Below are 19,000 nucleotides of genomic sequence, written 5' to 3'. Positions count from 1 at the left end.
ACTAGATAATCTATACAGAATACTAGTTTAAGAAATTCTCCCTAAGCTAAGAGAAAAAAAGAACATAACATTACAAAAAAAAAAAAAAAAAAAAAGAAAAAAAGAAAAAGACATGTTAGGATATCCAATATACATGGTAACATAGCTATAGGGTATTTATTCTGCTTAAAAAAATCTGTAATTCTTTTTTTCCTTCCTCTGGAAAAGTGCTTCAAAATGTCACTAGTGTTTTACACACACACACACTCTTTCTGATAGTCTTGCTATGTAGTTTAGGCTAGCCTTGAACTCAAGGCAATCTTCCTGCCTTAGCCTCACAATTGCTGAGATTATAGACATGTACCATACCTGGCTCAGGACAGTTCTTTTTTGTTGTTGTTGTTTTAGTGGCCGGCCTAGCCCACCCTGGGCTGGGGTTGGCACAGCACGTGGTGCCGGGGATAGAACCTTGGTCCCTGTGCTTTTGCCTAAGCAGGCGCTTTAGACCACTGAGCTCTCTCGCCAGCACTCAGGACAGCCACCTAATCAAGCAGACAATTTTCCTTCTCAAGAGGTAAGAGTTCAGAGTATCTAACAAAAAAAAAAAAAAAAAAAGGTGATGACTCCCACTCATAAGGTACGCATCTCCATCACTACTGAAAATCACTAGATAACAGAAATATATGTTATTCTGTAATGTTTGGGAATGAACAAAAAAGTTCCATGGTAGAAATAGGAATACTGATTAAGAGTGAACTGATGAAAAAGAAGCTAAAGTCAAGAAAAAAAAAAAGAAAAGAAAAGAAAATATAGATATTCCACAAAAAAAAAATTCACTGAATACTAAGAAAGATTTTATTACATGTACATAGCACACATATGCAGAGAGGTGCAAGGGTATACACAACTCTCAGGGAATCTACTGAAGCAAAAGTAACAGATTATTAAAAATGAAACTGCCCCCCCCAATGTAATGAAGGGGGAAAAGATACAAATTATTTATAAAGGAAAAAAGATCCCCAAAAAGTAATACAATACATTCCTGCAACAGAAGCTACTAAAGATGGTTTTAGACATGTAACCACTCAGAAATTAAGGCAGCTACATATGTGGTATTTTGGGGGGTGGGGGAGGAAGGTGGGGACTCTACAATGTATACTGCCAACTGGAAAATAAGCCAATATAAAGATTTAAGAAATGGGCACTGGGATCATGCTTGAGTTGTCCAGTACACACAAGGCCCTGGGTTCATCCCCTGATGCTGAGAAAGGAAGGGAGGGATGCAAAGATGATACAGGCAGGAAGAAACCAGAACTCCTGAGTGTAAACCATTATTAAGGTAGCTGTATATATTAAGGCCAGTTTAAGAGTTACTGTTAAGAAAAATTTTATACCTCAAAAATGTTCTAAGTCTGTAACATTTTACATGATTTCTATACACCTAAGGCTAGAATCTGGAAAAGAAGGTAGTAAAAAAAAAAGTCTACTTCCCCTTCCACCAGAGACTCCATTAACATTTTGGTAGATTTCAATATATGCATATTTTATTTTAAACATTATCACTGGTAGAATAAAAATAAGATGTTCTCTGAATGGAGAGGAAAATGAAAAAAAAAATTAAATATAACCAGAAGGAGAATGAGAAGAGAAAGAAGAGGTGGAGGAGGAGGAGGAGGAGGAGGAGAAAAGGAGAACAGAAGGAGAAAAAGGAAGAGGAGGAGAAGAAAGCACAGAATAAGATGCCAGATGTAATCACAAAAAAGGAGAAAATTCCCGAGAAAGGCAAACTGTCAGTCTGGGTGAAAATTAAAACTTCTGCTCATAAGAGAAACTGGCAAGTGCAAAGGCCTGAGTTCAACCTCCAGTTCTGGGGGGGGGGGGAAGGAGAGAAATACCTAAAATACAACAGATTACTTGAAAACAAAGGGAAAGCAAAATCTATCAAGCAGATGCAAATAAAAAGAATGCATATGTTGTACATTCTATCAAGAAAAAAAGCACTAAGTGTTACCAGAAGGCTACAAAATAGAGTTCACAAAGAAGTCATGAACTTTTACACAGGGAATACTAAAGCAATGAAACATAAACATGAAGCAAAGCAAATTCAAAATACAAGAAAATGCTGGGTCGGGGAGATGGCTCAGTAGAATGAGCGCTTGCCTGGCAAGTGCAAGGGGCTGAGTTCAATCCCTGGTTCAAAAGCTTTTACACTTGTCACTTTCATGCTATAATCACAGTTTGCCTTTTTTTAAAAAGTTTTTTTAAAAATGTATTTAGTACACAGTCTACAGGGTCTCACTACGTAGACTGGACTCATAGTGATCTTCCTGTTTTCAGCCTCCCAAGCACTGGGATTACAGGTACACGCCACCACACCCAGTCTCAACTGTGTCTCAGTGCACCCCAGGGGACAAGGCCAGCATGGCACACCGGGGATCAAACTCTGATCCCTGCACTCTGCGCCTAAGCAATCGCTTTAATTCACCAAGCTATCTGGCCAGCCCTGTTTCCCTTTCTGGTCAGCTTATGTGAGTATAATTCGTTGATATTACATATTTTTAAACAAAGTTATCTTCGTTGGATAGAACTGTACACAGGTTGCTAAGAATAAGGTATCCTCTATTTCTCCTCTCTCTTTCCTTCATTCTTCATTCATTTATTCATTTAGACACAGAGTCTGAGTCTGTTCCAGGCTGGCCTTGAACTCACTATATAGCCTATGTTGGCTCAAACTTGCACCAATCCTCTTGCCTCACCCTCCCCTAAGCGCTGGGAATTCTGCCTTATTTTTTAGTTTTTGTCAGGAGACTGTGTGTGACAGGGAGGGCCACTTGTCTTTTTAACTTTTCCTCTCTTTTTTTTTTAAATATGTAGGTGCATGTCCTGAGGATTTTAAAATTTCAAGGCTGGTTTACTAATTTGAAGCATGCCAACTTCTGCAATACTTCCTTTTTGTGGGGGGAGAGACAGGGTCTTGTTGTAAGTTTTACGCTGGCCTCAAATTCATGGTGATCCTCCTGGAGTAGCCTCCCAAGTGCCGTGATTATAGGTGTGCACCACTATGCCCAGCTCAATGTCTAGAATAGTTAAGAAAGCAACTTTCTGTTGTCAGAATTCATAAGGGACCAAAAAAAAAAAAAAAAAAAAAAAAAAAAAAAAAAAAAAAAAAGGAAAAAAAAGATTGGTGATATGCAGATTTGAAGTAATTTTTTAAAATATTACTTTGAAATGTAAATGTTTATTATTGTGGAAAACTAAAGTTGTTGTGCAACATTTAATTAAGGCATGTACCATCAGCTAATGGTAAACTACACTAGGGGGTTGGGTCTAGGGATTATGTTTCTGGGGGCAAACCCTTTAACTCTGAGAGTCTACTATGGCTTAACTTCCTTGGTTATCCTTTTTTCCTCAGATGGACCTTAAGCTATAATCTGTCAACCCGCAAATCTTTAAAGTACAATTCAGGTACTGTTACATTCTTTACTGTGTAATTAAAAGTTACAAGGAAAAGAAATAGGATATAAAATTAGAAGCAAAGAAAGACAAAATATAATAATAATAATAATAATAATAATAATAAAAAGCCACAAATTTTAACACGTCACTCAAAATTTAACAGAAAAAGAAGAGCCCAAAAATGAGAAGTCAGAAAACTAAATGATCATTTTTTTCTTCCTATCCGAATCTGGGATACATCTTCAACAATTATTAAATTTAGATGTTCCAATTATTTCCTAGAAGTGTCTTATGAACGATAGCATCTTAGCGCTGATAAAATAAGTCACATCAAACATTTTTTTTTTGTACCAGGGATCAAACTTGGGACCTTTTGCTTGTCACACAGGCACTTAAGCTGCTGATCTCTATCCCCAGCTCACATCAATCCTTATACTTTAATATACACCATTCTTAGGGCCAGCCAGATAGCTCAGCGAACTAAAGTGCCTGCTTAGGCACAGCACAGTGGCCGGGGCCCTGTAGATCCTGTACTAAATATATCACTCCTTTTTTTTTTTTTAATGTATTTTTTAAAAAATGTATTTGGTTGTTACAGGGTCTCACTACACAGCTCAGACTTATAGTGATCCTCCTTGTTTTCAGCCTCCCCAGCACTGGGATTATAGTGCACCATTATGCCCAGATTCTGTAGCAGGGTCAGCCTTCCCTGGGAGCAGGGCTGATGTGGCATATAGTGGCAGGGATCGAAACTTGGTCCCTGCACTTGCCTAAGCTGGCACTTTAGTCCGTTAAGCTATCTTGCCGGCCCCCAAATATACACCATTGTGAGTAGTTCATAGCACACATCAAAATTAATCATTCATAAACCACGGAGAAAATCTTAAAAAGTTACCCAAACTAGAAACTATTAAGTCATAATGTCTGACCATAACAAAAATCAAACAAGAAACAATAGCCTAATTAATGTATATACAAAATCTACTAAAAAATGCAAAAATACTTTTACTGTCAAAGAATAAATCAAAAGTACAATTATATAAGGCTTGGGGCGATAGCTCAGTAGAATAAGTGCTTGTACAAGGATCAGAGACCCCTATCAGCAGTATATGTCCCTTCAAAAAAAAAAAAAAAAAAAAAAAAAAGTACAATTATAAACTGTTGAGAAATTTCAGTCAAAACTTTGAAAAATGTCAAAGCCTGCCCAGTGTGATGGTGCATGCCTATAATCCCAGCACTTAGGAAGCAGAGGAAGAAGGATGACAAGTCAGTGGCCAGCTTCAGCTACATAATGAGCTCAAGGCCAGCCTGCTCTACAAAGTGAGACTCTGTCTTAAGAACCCCCCCCAAAACAGCCAAAGCTTACTCTATAAAAAAAATTCCCAATTATAAGTGCTTTTATTACTTAAATGGGGAGGATACACAAACTAATCACAGCATTAAGAGAATTATAAAATAACAAAGAAAGTTTTAATTTGCATCTCTTGAATGCCATCTTATTCCAAAAAGAATGGCTATCATCAAGAAGTCAGCCATTTATAAATGCTGAAGAGGCTGTAGGGAAAAAGGAACCCTTCTTCACTGTTGGTGGGAGTGCAGGCTAGTACAACCATTATGGAAATCAGTATAGAGATTCCTCAAAAAGCTAGGATTGGAGGTCCCATTCAAACCAGCTATTCCCTTTCTAGGTATTTTTCCAAAAGAACTGAAATCATACCACAGCGACATATGTGCACCCATGTTTATAGCAGCTCAACTTGTCATAGCTAAATCTTGGAAATGGCCCATCAGCTGAGAAATGAACACAAAAGATATGGTATTTTTACACAATTTATCTTGCATATTTATATCTGGTAACCTGAACAACTAATTCGAAGATAACCTCATGTAACACAGCAACCATTGTTGAATCCCTATTACTTTATTTAGTGAAATTTGTATGTTTCTAATGCTGTTTTTTTTCTATCACTAGTGCTGGGATTATGGGCATGTGGCTATACCCGAGACCGGCATAGCATGTAGTACCAGGTTTGAGTATTATTCAGCTATTTAAAAAAAGATAAATTTGAGGCTTTTGTAGATAAATGGATGCAACTAAAGACTATCTTTGTAAGTGGAATAAATCAGATCCACATGTTGCAAACATATTATCTCACTAGTGTGAGAACCTGAAAGAGTAATTAAAATCTGAAAGGTACGATACTGTGAAAGAATTTGTTCAGGGACAAGGAAAAACTGGAATAAGGAAAAGGACAAATGAAAAAAAGGAAAAATATATTTTCATATATATGCAGAATATGTTGGATAATTCTGTCAGTTTTGCTGGTTTTTGAAAGGAGTAATTAATGCTTCCAATTTTTTTCTTTTGAATTTCATGTTTTTTGTTATTGTTTCATTTTCAATAAAAAAAACTGTATTTACTTAGAAGCATTCAGAATGTCAACAAAACAGTTGCAACTTTCTTTGTTTTGTTGTTTAAGCCAACCTTGCACATTTATATCTGGTAACCTGAACAACTGGAGGTGCTTTAGTCCGCTGAGCTATCTGGCTGGCCCTAAGAATGGTGTATATTAAAGTATAAGGCTTGATGTGAGCCGGGGATAGAGCTCAGCAGCTTGTGTGACAAGCAAAAGGTCCCAAGTTTGATCCCTGGTACAAAAAAAAAAAAAGTTTGATGTGACTTATTTTATCAGTGCTAAGATGCCATTGTTCATAAGACACTACTAGGGGCCAGGGATATGGCTCAGTGGAATAAGGGCCTGAGTTCAATCCCCGGTTCCGCCAAAAAAAAAAAAAAAAACGTAAGACACTTCTAAGAAATAATTGAAAACATCTAAATTTATTTATTTATTTATTTATTTGCAGAACTGGGGATTGAACTCAGGTCCTTGCGCTTGCCAGGGAAGCGCTTATTCCACTGAGCCATCTCCCCAGCCCCAGAAACATCTAAATTTAATAATTGCTGAAGATGTATCCCAGATTCAGGTAGGAAGAAAAAATGATCATTTAGTTCTCTGACTTCTCATTTTTGGGCTCTTCTTTTTCTGTTAAATTTTGAGTGAGCTGTTCAGGGCTGGGGAGATGGCTCAGTAGGATAAGCACTTGACTGGCAAATGCAAGGATCTGAGTTCAATCCCTGGTTCCGCAAAAAAAAAAAAAAAAAAAAAAAAATTATTTTGAGTGAATTGAGTAAATTATTTTTATTATGTTAAAATTTGTGGTCTTTTTAAAATTATATTTTGTCTTTGTTTCTAATTTTATATCCTATTTCTTTTCCTTGTAATTTTTAATTACACAGTAAACAGTTCAAAGATAACATCGTGCAACACAGCAACCATTGTTGAATGAATCCCTATTACTTTGTTTAGTGAAATTTTGTATGTTTCTAATGTTGTTTCCTTCTATCACTAGTGCTGGGATTATAGGCATGTGGCTACACCCGAGACCCGCATAGCATGTAGTACCGGGATTAAACCAGGTTCCTGTGCTTGCCAGGAAGGTGCTTAGACTACCGAGCCAGCCACTATTTTGTATTCTTTAAAAAATAAAAAATATAAAAAAAAGAAAGTTTCAGAAAAAAATGAATAGAGTCAAAGGCAAAAATTAATGAATTAAACTGCAAGTCACCATAAAATTTGAAACAAAAATACTAATTTGGTCTTTTAAAGGAGAACAAGCAGACAGTAATCTATCAAATCTCTTCCTTCCTCAAATATTCATGCAAATAAGAAGCATCAGACATACAATAATTCTGGTTCTAGAAGACTGTAAAGATAAAAATGAGGCTGAGGAGACAGCTCAGCAGCCTAGGTGCTTGCCTGGCAAGCACAAGGTCCTGAGTTTGATCCTGTATACTGCATGCTGCACTAGCCACCAAAACCAGGCGTAGCGGCGCACACCTGTAAATGCCAATGCTGGGGAGGCTGAGACAGGAGGCTCACTACAAGTCTGAACTATGTAACAAGACCCTCTATCAAAATAAATAAATAAATAAATAAATTTATACTGTTAAATTTGAAAATCTCAATGAAAGGACAATTTTTCTGGGAAAATGAGTCGCTAAAATTGACTTGAGAGGGAATAAAAACAAAAAAGAAACAAACCCTGAATAATCACTTAGGGGAAAAAAGTTATTAGTAACTATTCTTACAAATTCCACCTAATCCACATAACTTTAAAGATGATTTCTGTTATTCTTTCAAGAAATAATTTTTATGCAAAAAGATGCAAAACCTCTCAATTTTCTTTCATAACCCCAATGGTAAAATCTGTCAAAATCTGTCTACACAAACAGTAAGAACAAATGTATATGCTAAATTGCTAAAAACATAGTAACAAATTAATAGAACAATACTACACTATGACAAAAGTTCATTCTAGAAATGTTAAGGATGGTATCATTATCCAAGACATGTCTGAAAGATTAAAAAAGCAAACCCTGGGGGGTGTGGTGTGACCCAGTGGCAGGGAGCTTGCCTAGTAGGCTTGTGGAGTGAATTTAATCCCTAGCACCCAAGGTTATTCACTAGATGCTAAAGAGGCTTTTAATGAAAATTCAACCTTTGGTTCTGATAAAAAGTCAAAGTCCTAGTAAAAGAAAGGTTCTTCCTCCCCGTGGCCTATCGAAATGAGTAACAAACAGGGAACTTAAAACTGACATTGTAGAAGTAATTTCATTAAACACAGAACAAGAGTTTTCATTAAACACAGAACAAGAAAAGGGTGGCTACCCTCACTGCTCTTATTTAATATTATTCTTGAAGTTCTATGGAAAGGAAGAAAATACAGATGAGATATTGGGAAACTCTTTCCAATGATTACTACTTAGAGATAACTATCATTTTATAAAATCCCAAGCACACATATAGAGTGAATTAAATCATACAAGTCAAATAGATAGTAATCAGTTGCTTTCTTTCAACACTAACAACCAATTTAAAAAGATAATGGGGGAAAATACAAGATACCATAACAACAAAATATATATTCTACTCAGGAATAAACAAAAACAGGAAAACTACACAGATAAGTAGCAAACCATTTATGAAAAAGTAAAAGAATTCTAGCACTTTTAAAGTCACATAAAGCATAATTCCATAAAAGCAACAGAAAGACATATATATAGGTGGATGCTTTTGAAATCTTGGGCTTTGGGAGATTTTTTTTTAAAAAACACTTTAGTAACAAAGGCAGTAACTAGAAAATTGAACTACTAAATTTCAAAGTATATCATATACAAAGATAAAAGAAAAATGACACATTGGGCAAAATTATCAGTAATATGTATAAGAGTTAATTACTATACACACACTGAGTTCTTATGAGGCCATTACAAAAAGATAAAAGATCTTAAGAAAAAAGACGACAAGGAGTGAATACAAAGTATACTGAAGAATAATAAATGGATGATAAGCATATATTCAACTCACTGGTAATCAAAAACAGAATAAGCCTTTCTCTCTATTAGCAAGGATAAAAGGAGTAATACCTAGAGCTGCTGGGAGTATGAGAAAATACAACTTTTCTGTAGGGAAATTTTGTAAAACAGTACAAATATCAATAATGTAGATAATTCTGGGCATCAAAATTCCATTTCTAATTTATCCTAAGAAAATATATAAGTACACAAAATTTGGCTATTAATAGAAAAAATCTACCTACAAGAGATTTGTCACTGAAATAGCTAATAACAGGCAGAAATTAGAAAACTAATAAACCAGTGCTCAAAGGACTGGATAAATAATTCCCTATTATGCAGGGTACTAGAGCCAACATTACTGTGAAAGGGAAATATGCCTAATAAGTGACATGCAGGTGACAATCACTTTTTGTTTGAGAAAGGCTCTTGCTAAATTGCCTAGGCTGACCTTGAATTTTTGGTCCTCCCACTTCAGTCTCTAGCATACTGAGTTTATGGGTATGTACCACTACACACATCTGGATCTAAACAATTTTTGTTGAATATATCACCAATGTAAATATATGTGAACATATATATTTTCTCTTCTGTAGAAAGAATTATAAAGGGATAAAAATAACTATTTTACTGGATAATGGGATTACAGGAATATTATCTGTTCAACAGATGATGCCAGAATGTAGTGCCTTAAAAAACATTATCAGTTTCCATGGGACCGGAATTTGGGAAGCAGCTTAACTAGGTGGTTCTGCCTCAGGAGTTTCAAGAAGTTTCAGTTGAGATGGTGGCCAAGGTTACCATCACCTGAAGATGGTGTGCTGGGACTGAGGGAGTTGCCTTCCAAGAGACCCACTCACGCAGCCGTTGGCAGGATGCTTCAGTCCTTTCCTTACAGACCTTCTGGTGGGGCTTCATGACATGGCAGCTGAATTCCCCCAAGCATGACAGAGACTATAACATCTTTTATGACCTACTCTAAAAAAGTCAGTTATTTTTGCAACATTCTATGCATTAAAAACAAGCGTTACCAAGTATGGTGGTACATGACTGGTGGTAATCTAGATACTTGGGAAGCTAGGGCTGATAACAAATTCAAGGCCAATGTTATAATCAAGACTTGCAAGGGAACAGATTTAATACAGGATACATAATTTATAGATTATTTTATAATATTCACCCAAAAAGTCAAATGCAGAAGAATACAAGAGATTTGTCAGAATGGTAGAGACCCAAAGAATCCAGCTAAGGATCTAGATCCAACAGCAATACTCCACAAGTCCAGCTAGAGGCCTAGAGCCCAAAGCAATGTTCTTCACAAATCCAGCCTGAGGCTTAGAGCCCATGGCAATGTCTCATGCAAGTCTGTATCATGGATCTATACCCGGCAGGCCCAAAGGCCACTGATGAAAGTTTGTGCTAGAAGGCTGAAAGGTCTGCACTGGAGCCAGGAAGTGAAACTCAAGGTGAAGACCAGAGCTCCCATGAAGAGAACAGCAGCCATTCCCAGCAGAGCTAGCACCCAAGCTCCTCCCATAACAAGAACACCAAGTTTCAAATGAAGAAAACCAGCCACAGCAGCTCCTCCAGGAAAATCAGCAGCAGGCAATCTTTCCTTCCTATTCTCCTTTTATGCTTTTCAGGCAAGAATTCTCAGATGGCTTTTCCATGCCCAGAACCACACCTACTCAGTTCAGCTAGGCATTTGCACTCAAGTTGACCATTAATTAACCCACTACAGCTAACCAGGACAACTTAGCTAGACTATCTCGAAATAAAAAATAAGCTGGGTGTGGTTGTATGAGCCTGTAAATCCCAGCACTTGGGAGGCTGAGGCAGATAGATCACCACAAGTTCAAGGCCAGCCTGGGCTACATAGTGACTTCAAGACCATCATAAACTACATGGCAAGACTCTGTATCTATCAATCAATCAACCAACCAACCAACCAACCAACCCACCAGGCTGGTCTAGTATACATGATGCCACAGGCTCAAGCCCTAGTACTGCACAAAAAACTCCAAATCATTAAGTCCAGGTCTTACTCAAGGGGAGGAAAACTAAGCTACACCTCTTAAAGGTAGAGATATTCCTTCAGTTTGTAGACTATTTTGAAATCCCCAAAGGTAACTGGTGGCATATCCAGAAAAAAATATATAATTAATTTATAAATAAAAAGGTTGGGCTGGGGAGATAGCTCAGTGGTTTAAGCAACTGCCTGGTAAATGCAAGGACCCAGGCTTGATCCCTGGTACTGCATGTTGTGCTGGCTCTGTGCAGTGCCATCCACCGAAACTGGGCATGGTGGCATATGTCTATAATCCCAGCACTGGGGAGGCTGAGACAAGAGGATCACTGTGAGTCTGAGCTGTGTAGTGAGACCCTGCACCAAATAAATAAAAGGATTTAAAAAGTTATTTCACAAATACATGAACATATATACATATGCACATTAAGGCAAAAGAGATAACTTAAAAATCCTCAGTAAGTATAATGTGCCTTTCACAGAAGGTAACACAATACCAGTCGGAATAGCAGAAAAAGCTCTGTGATACTCTGTGCCATTTAGACCACATCCAGAATGTCCCACTTGGCTCTGAGTACCACACTTAGTAAATCTGAAATGGGAAATGTACAAACAGGAGTTCACCACTTAGACAAGTTATTTCACAAATAAGGAACAATCCGGAGAGAAACTGGAGTTGTCTGTCTTAAAGAGGTTAGACTTAAGGAGAGAAAGAATAGGGTATGTCATAGCCTTCCCTGTATACATGTAGAAAAGTTAAAAGAGTTAAGAGGTAGAACTGAACCAATGAGTCAGGTCACAGGTGTTCAATCATCTCAAAATGATGAACTGTTTAACAATTAGTTGATAAAACAAACCTTGAACCATTCAATAAACTTCCCAAATGGTTGCAGGAGAAATATACAGAGCCAAAGGGGCATGGTGTTGCCACTCCCTCAGTTACAAGTTCAAACTAGTCTTTCCCTACTCATACTGGTGTGGTAGGTGATGAAACCAACGCCATGGCCTTTGCCAAGGCAGTAGACCTAACATAGGTCCTAAGCTATGAGGTGTACATGAAACACCTGGCTCTTCATATGGCATAGTGCCTGGCACATAATGCAGCAAGTGCTTCACCTGTGAATACACTAGTTGCAAACTCTTACAGGTGCACTGAACTGTTCACAGGCATACTGTATAAGATTCACTTTGTTAGATTTGGAATGAATCCAACTTACAAATGTTTTCTTGGGGGCCAGGGAGATGGCTCAGTGGAATAAGCACTTCCCTGGCAAGTGCAAGGGCCTGAGTTCAATTCCTGGTTCCACCAAAAGACAAAAAAAAAAAAAAAAAAAAAAGTTTTCTTCGAACAGAACTCATTCATAAGTCAGGAATGTACTGCTCAGTGTTTGCTTTATGGATTTCAGCTATTACCTATGTTGATCCACAGAATACAAGATGTTCTGTAAGGTCCCTTCAAATTTCTGAGACTATAAAAGAGTTAAAGTCACTATCACTATTAATCCTGATGGTCAGCTGCAGTAATAATACAAATACTTATGGGTAGGAATGACAAAATTAAATCAAGTTAGGATGGTTGGACATGATCCGGCAAATCACACAGAACAGAGGTAGACATTATACTGTACAGAAATATAAAAACCAGAATTAAACAAATCAAATATGTCATAATCTCATTGGTGAATGTGGTCTGCTTTTAAGAATAAAGCTATTTTAAAAAATCATTTATTTTGAAGGACTGGGGAGATGGCTCAGTGGAATAAGCGCTTCCCTAGCAAGCACAAGGGCCAGAGTTCGATCCCCGGTTTCGGGGGAAAAAAAATTATTTATTTTGAGACCATGTTTTGCTCTGTAGTTGAACTCAGGCCCTTGCGCTTGCCAGGGAAGCACTTATTCCTCTGAGCCATCTCCCCAGCCCCTGCTCTGTAGTTCAGACTGGACTTGAACTCACTATGTAGCCGAGATTGGCCTTAAACTTGTAGCAATCCTCTTGCCTCAGCCTCCCAAGTGCTGGGACTACAGGCATATGCCACCATCCCTGGCATCAAATTATTTTAAAAAGGAGACTCAAAGTGGGCTACTTTATCTCCTTAGAGCAAATTAAATTATTACAATTAGTTATTCACCCATGCCTGCCCACTACCCACCACAAATGAAAACTTACTTTTTTCATGCCAGCAGCCTGGATATTCTGCCATGTTGCTACAGGCTCTGCAGCTACATGCCACTCTGGATAAGTTTTCATGAGTAACTTCACAAAGGTAGACTTTCCCACAGCTGTAATGCAAACAGCATGTATTGGGATTGTTCTCAATTCAGGCTGAAGAAGGCTGCTAGACTTGACCATGAATGCCCCACTCAAGGGGCACCAGTACCAGCAGCTATACTACTGTCAAACTGATGATGGATCTGGACATGCTAACTAGAGTCATTAAATGAATACAGGCAACCAGGAAGAAAAATTCCTTCAAGGTTTGATTGGCAATTTTAAAGTTCCTACTTCCCAAAGACAAACAGCAGTTAGCAGCACTGAAAATTTAACAGAGATATCAAAAGTGGATGAAACCAGCTATGTAAATTGTAAAGCATAAACCACAGCTCTAGAGGTCAAAGGATTCTCTTCTGAAAAAAACATCTGAGCTAAGACCTGAAAGATGAACAGTTAGCCAGGCAAAGAATGGGGGAAGGACAGTCTCTGTACAGAGCAATATGAATGAAGGCCTAAGAGGAGAAAGAACTTGGCATATAAGAAAACACAAGAGGCTCTGGAATAAGCCAGCAACACTGCAGCATGAGTGAATGAGGAAGCAGAGTGGCTTCAGATGGGGGCAGCCAAACAAACAGGGATAGGTCACACCGGACCTGGTAGCCATTGCAAGGACTGACTTTTATAGGGAAAAAGGGAGTCACTGACCATGGGGTTTAGGCAGACAAACATTCCTTCTCATCTGTAGAAGACCTCTCTGCCAGCTGTATGTGAATGGGCTGAAGCTGAAGTAGGCAGATCAGTCATATGATAATAGTAGCCTGACTAATGTGACTGCAGGGAGATGGAAAGTAGTCGTTGCTTCAAAAAATATCTGAGAATGTAACCAACCAAACACTCAAGTTATCACTTGCTGTTTACACTATTACACTTGGCTCTACCTCCCCTGAGCTTCAGACACACAGAGCTCCAAACATCTCTTCTGGACATCTCATGAACACTTCAAAATCAATACATTCCCCAAATGAGGCCATCATTTTTCTCATCAAACTGAGCTTCCTCCTGTATCCCAGACCTCAGGTTATGGCACTATCATCCACTCCCTGTCAGAACATCTTCCTTCTCTGCCAAACCTCAAGTGGTCATTAGTACTTTACTTCCAACTTCCCCCATCTGTTTTCTCTCCACTAAAACCTCCATGCCCAAGACCAAGTTCTCATTCCTTGCACCTCCAATTTCAGCCTTACTCTCTTTATCCCAACCTCCACATTGCGGCCATACTGCACATAAAACACTACTTACAATCCTTTGACAGCTCCTTGTTGCCTTCATGATAAAAATCAAAACTGTTAGCACACTATGAAATAAAAGATCTGGTTCCTATATATTCCTGTCCAACCCCAGCTTTCCTGTATTCCTGATGTATAACTTCTCACAACTCAAACCCACACCATGTTCTCTCCTGCAAATATGCTCCTACTCAGCTTTCAAGTTTCTGCGTAGAAGAACCTCCTGTGTGAGGCTCTTCAGACTCTGATGTCTCTCAGCTGGATTCCTCTGTTCTTGGCCTAGTATTCTAGGTGTAAGACTCACATCATTGGAATGACAACTGTATTTCTCCAGGTAAAAGACAAGGCTTCCTGCAGGGTAGAAAACAAAGCCTTTTCATTTTGTTCAATCTTTGCTCTTCTCACACATTGGTGAAGAAGTGCCTTCCCCTGCTCTTCCATACCTATGTCTAAATCCTTTCCCCTCTCAAGGCCAAGGTCTTCCCTTATCCATGAAGTTCAGGACTCCTCTAGCTCATGCTGAATTCCTACCTTGCTGGTCAACTTGTTGAGTTTGTGTATTTTTTTCCCATAATTTTATTGATAAACAAATAGCAATGAGACAGTTTCAAATCAAATTGATAGGACAGTTTCAATAATTCACACATTGCATACATTCTTCCTAGTGATTAATTGTTGTACAAGATGTGGACATGATATCCTATTTACAAATACCATTAGAACAAATCACTCTATTCATTAAGAGAATGTAACTATATATCTATCCTAACCACTTTGAATACACAGATACAAAACGGACATTCATCTGTATCCCCTTTTTTTGTTAAGTTCCGTTATTTGAATATTATAGGTGTGTAAATTCAGTAAAATATTCTAAAAGAGTCCAGTAGCCCATCATAGTATTGGGTCTTCTGCTTCACTGGCAATGTCAGAAATTGTTGACCTGAGTCCCCTATAACTCAACATAACACCATGGCTTTACTTCTTATATTTTGTTTTTATACTTTTCTGCTGGATGGTTAAGACCAAGGTAAAGCAGGACCTATGCAACAAGAGTTGTAGCTTTTGGGTCTGAGAAGGTCAGTGAACTCCCCTCAGGATTTATCCTGAGATCCTGTACCTCAGATTGTAGAACCTTTGTCAGTGTCAGCCATGTGGATGAGTCACGGCCATTGCTTGGCCAATGTGCTCTCTGTGAAAGCCTGAGAGAATGTTTTCTCTCCAAGTGACTCTCCTTAGGCACACTCTACATCATCAATCACTTTCCTCTTTGGCCTCATAATCTCCTTGATTAGAAAATTTGGGACACTACTGAGTTACATGACGTTACAGTACAGGTTCTCATATGTCCTGAGTCTTAATTGACCTTAGAAGGCTAGGGCCAAAATGTTGGCTTTCCTTGCAGCCCTCCTTTTTCTCTAATTTTGGTCTGCAAACTTAGGTTGTTAACTATCCAGAAGACAAGTTTATTGTTATTACCACACAACTTAGGCTATTAAGCTTAACCTCACTATCTGTCTGCATATCAAACATCTTAGGCATAATATGGAACAGGTATTTTTCATCGAGTATTGATATGTTGAACTTTAAGTCCCTACAGAATATGATAAAAAAACATTTAAAAATTAGAATATATTTTAAAAATAGGCATAAAGAATTTTTTAAAAATTTATGTATGTGTGTGTGTGTGCGCGTGCGTGTGGCCAGCTCAGCCCACCAGGGGGCGGGGCTGGCTGGCATGTGGTGCTGGGGGATTGAACTGCGGGTCCCTGTGCTTTGCTAAGCTTGTTCTAAGTAGGTGCTTTAGATCACTGAGCCATCTCACCAGCCCCAGACATAAAGAATTATATACTTCTTATGTTTACACATAAGTCCAAAAATCTCACCATATATAACCTTGAAGCAAGACAGTCCCACATTATTCCTTTTCCTGTCTCTTGCTTTCATTCACCACCCCTTTCTTCTTGAACAACCATCTACCTGAGAGACATCATAGCAGCAACTGTCATGTCATGACAAGCAGCCCATTATTCAGAAGACCAGAATGACAGGCACTCCAAGCATGAAACTACTATTACAAATTACCATCTGCAGTGCAGTTGCTTATTTCACAGGTATCAATACATATAGTTAGTCAAGGTGAGAATCTTTCCAATTTACTGCTAGATTAAAAAATCTTCTAAAGATTCTCAGGATCATTGCCTTGCCCATCTTCTACATATAACTGTATGGCTTGACTTATTCGTGTTTCCTAGCTCTTCTCCTTTCCCTCTCTTGGTTAGTTAGTCCTTGAGATCCTGCTTTCCTTTTACTTGTATTATACCTTTCTATTTGTATTTCTTCTTTTGAGTTCTTATACAAGGGAGACTATACGATATTTACACATGTGTGTCTGGTTTATTTCACTTATGAGTATATGTTCAAGTGGCATCCACTTCAATATAAAGGCTTCGAGTTTATCATTCTTAATAGCTGAATAATACTCCATTGTGTAAAAATACCACATCTTTTTCAACCATTCCTCAGGTGATGGGCATCTTGGTTGTTTCCAAGATTTGGCTATCACAAATTGTGCTGCTATAAACATAGGCACACATATATCACCATGATATGTTTTCAGATCCTCTGGGAAAATTCCCAGTAGAGGAATAGCTGGTTGAAATGGGATTTCCAGTCCAACTTTTCTAAGGAGTCTCCATACTGATTCACCAGTCTACATTCTCACCAGCAGTGGAGACGGGTTCCTTTTTCCCCACAGCCTCTCCAACATTTGTTGTTGGGTGATTTCTTTATGATAGCCATCCTTTGAGTTAGTGTATTTTCAGAAAGGCTTAACTTAAAAAATTTGGTCCAGTGGTTAATATTTGGGTTACAAGCTGAAACATGGTCCCTGTTTGCCAGCCAAGATGTTACTTTAAATGATGTAGAAAGATAAAGGTATAGGGCAGAGGACATAGCTCAGTGCAGTAAGAGCTTGCCTGGCAAGTGTAAGGTCATGAGTTTAATCCCTGGTACTACACAAAAAAAAAAAAAAAAAAGTATAAAGGTAGCTGATTTACTGAATGGGAAGACTGATGCTGAAATTATTGGCATTTTTTAAAAGTGAAAAGTGAGCCGGGGAGATAGCTCAGTAAAATAAGTGCTTGCTTGGCAAGCGCAGGGTCCTGAGTTCAATCCCCAATCCTGCAAAACAAACAAACAAACAAACAATGTGGTGCTGAACCTTTTTTTATCAATAAAACTTTGAAAAAAAATAAAAGTGAAAAGTGATTACCTACAAATTTTTTGGGACACAGATGGGAAGGACTACAGGGCGAGGCAGTGACAACATCACCTCTGAGGTCAGACACTATTAGTTCATCTGAGAGCAGTCTGGACTGAGAGTCCAACTCATGCCACTTAAACCCATAAAGGCCAGAATGCCAACAAAATAAGACTTAATGGGAAATACATGGTTCTGATTCCTGGAACAGTCGCTTCTTATACCCAGGGCACTCTAGATCCCACTGCCCATTCCAAGGCTTCTGGAAATCCAGTTTAGTAATCAGAAGCCAGCTTCAGCACACAATGACAGTAAGCAGTGGTGGAAGGTCCTGAGGTGGCCATCCATGTTGCAAGGACAGGAAAATGTAGGTAATTCATTATAGGGCAGTGTTACAGTACTTCCTAAATGAATTCACTGGGCCTGAGCTGTGCTACCCAGAGATGTGGATTAAAAAACCCCTCACAATTAGCTATTTAAAGTAACACTTCATAGGGCTTAACTTTTCCAGTGCTGTGATATCAAAATTTTTTTTTCTTCTTGGTTGGGTGTCTTTGTTTTATCTAAAGATAAATGTTTTAACATCTTCCCACTTTAAAGGGGCTTTGTAAGAATGGTATTTGGTTCTCTACTGGCACAAAGGGCTCTTCCTACTGACCTATGTGTACAGAAAGCTTCATGTTCTTAGGCAATACCAGCCTTTTATGATACCAGTATCTCAGACTCAGCACAATTTAGTTGGATGCCAGTTTAACTATTTACTTTTCAATATGCAGTAGAGGTTTAAAGGTTTGATGAAGTTTGTGAAGATGACTTCACAAGAAGCATTAAACTTGTAGGGTACTTCATTTTATGTGCCACGACTTTAAAAAATGCTGGAAGTACTTTCTTAAGTACATTACTTCAAAGCATTTTCATTAGCTCCTTGTGTCATTCCATAAACTAAGGAGTTCCACTGTCAATATTTATCTTTTCTCAATGCACAGCTTTTTCTTTCAACAAGTTTTTCTATGAATTACAATGTTATGGTTATCAATACATTATGCTAAAATCTAGCAGTAACAAGTATCTGATGTAATACCCAAAATACAATTACAACCATAGCTCTATTATGCTAAAATCTAATGCCAAGACAGTATCTGATAATAACCAAAAGTATATATTCTAGTATTTTAAGTTTAACACAGCTGCATTTCATGGTAATTTTAAAATTATACTGTCATCACTAGGCATTTTCTTTTCCTGAACAAGATGGAAAAATATGAGGAAAAAAAAAAATCCAATTCTTGGGGCCAGGGAGATGGCTCAGTAGAATAAGTGCTTTCCTGGCAAGTGCAAGGATCTGAGTTCAATCCCCAGTTCCAAA

The 19,000-nt window shown here is 38.1% G+C and overlaps 1 protein-coding gene across 4 annotated transcripts in view; it reads right to left on the bottom strand.

Moving 5' to 3' along the window:
* The window catches only part of Dguok (deoxyguanosine kinase), a 41,161-nt gene that overhangs the window by 15,508 nt on the left and 6,653 nt on the right, over positions 1–19,000 (bottom strand). For 3 of the 4 annotated variants that reach the window (XM_023718460.1, XM_023718461.1, XM_004634099.2), the window contains exon 2: positions 13,042–13,154. The exons of the other annotated variant lie outside the window; for it this stretch is intronic. In XM_023718460.1, the coding sequence (XP_023574228.1) occupies positions 13,042–13,154 (113 nt within the window). The remainder of the gene's footprint in view (positions 1–13,041; positions 13,155–19,000) is intronic. 4 annotated transcript variants of the gene reach the window in all.

The sequence above is a fragment of the Octodon degus genome, unplaced genomic scaffold, assembly GCF_000260255.1.
Source record: "Octodon degus isolate 3935 unplaced genomic scaffold, OctDeg1.0 scaffold00058, whole genome shotgun sequence".
Classification (NCBI taxonomy): domain Eukaryota; kingdom Metazoa; phylum Chordata; class Mammalia; order Rodentia; family Octodontidae; genus Octodon; species Octodon degus.
The sequence above is the reverse complement of the archived record's forward strand: the minus strand, read 5'-3'. Positions and strand labels throughout refer to the sequence as shown.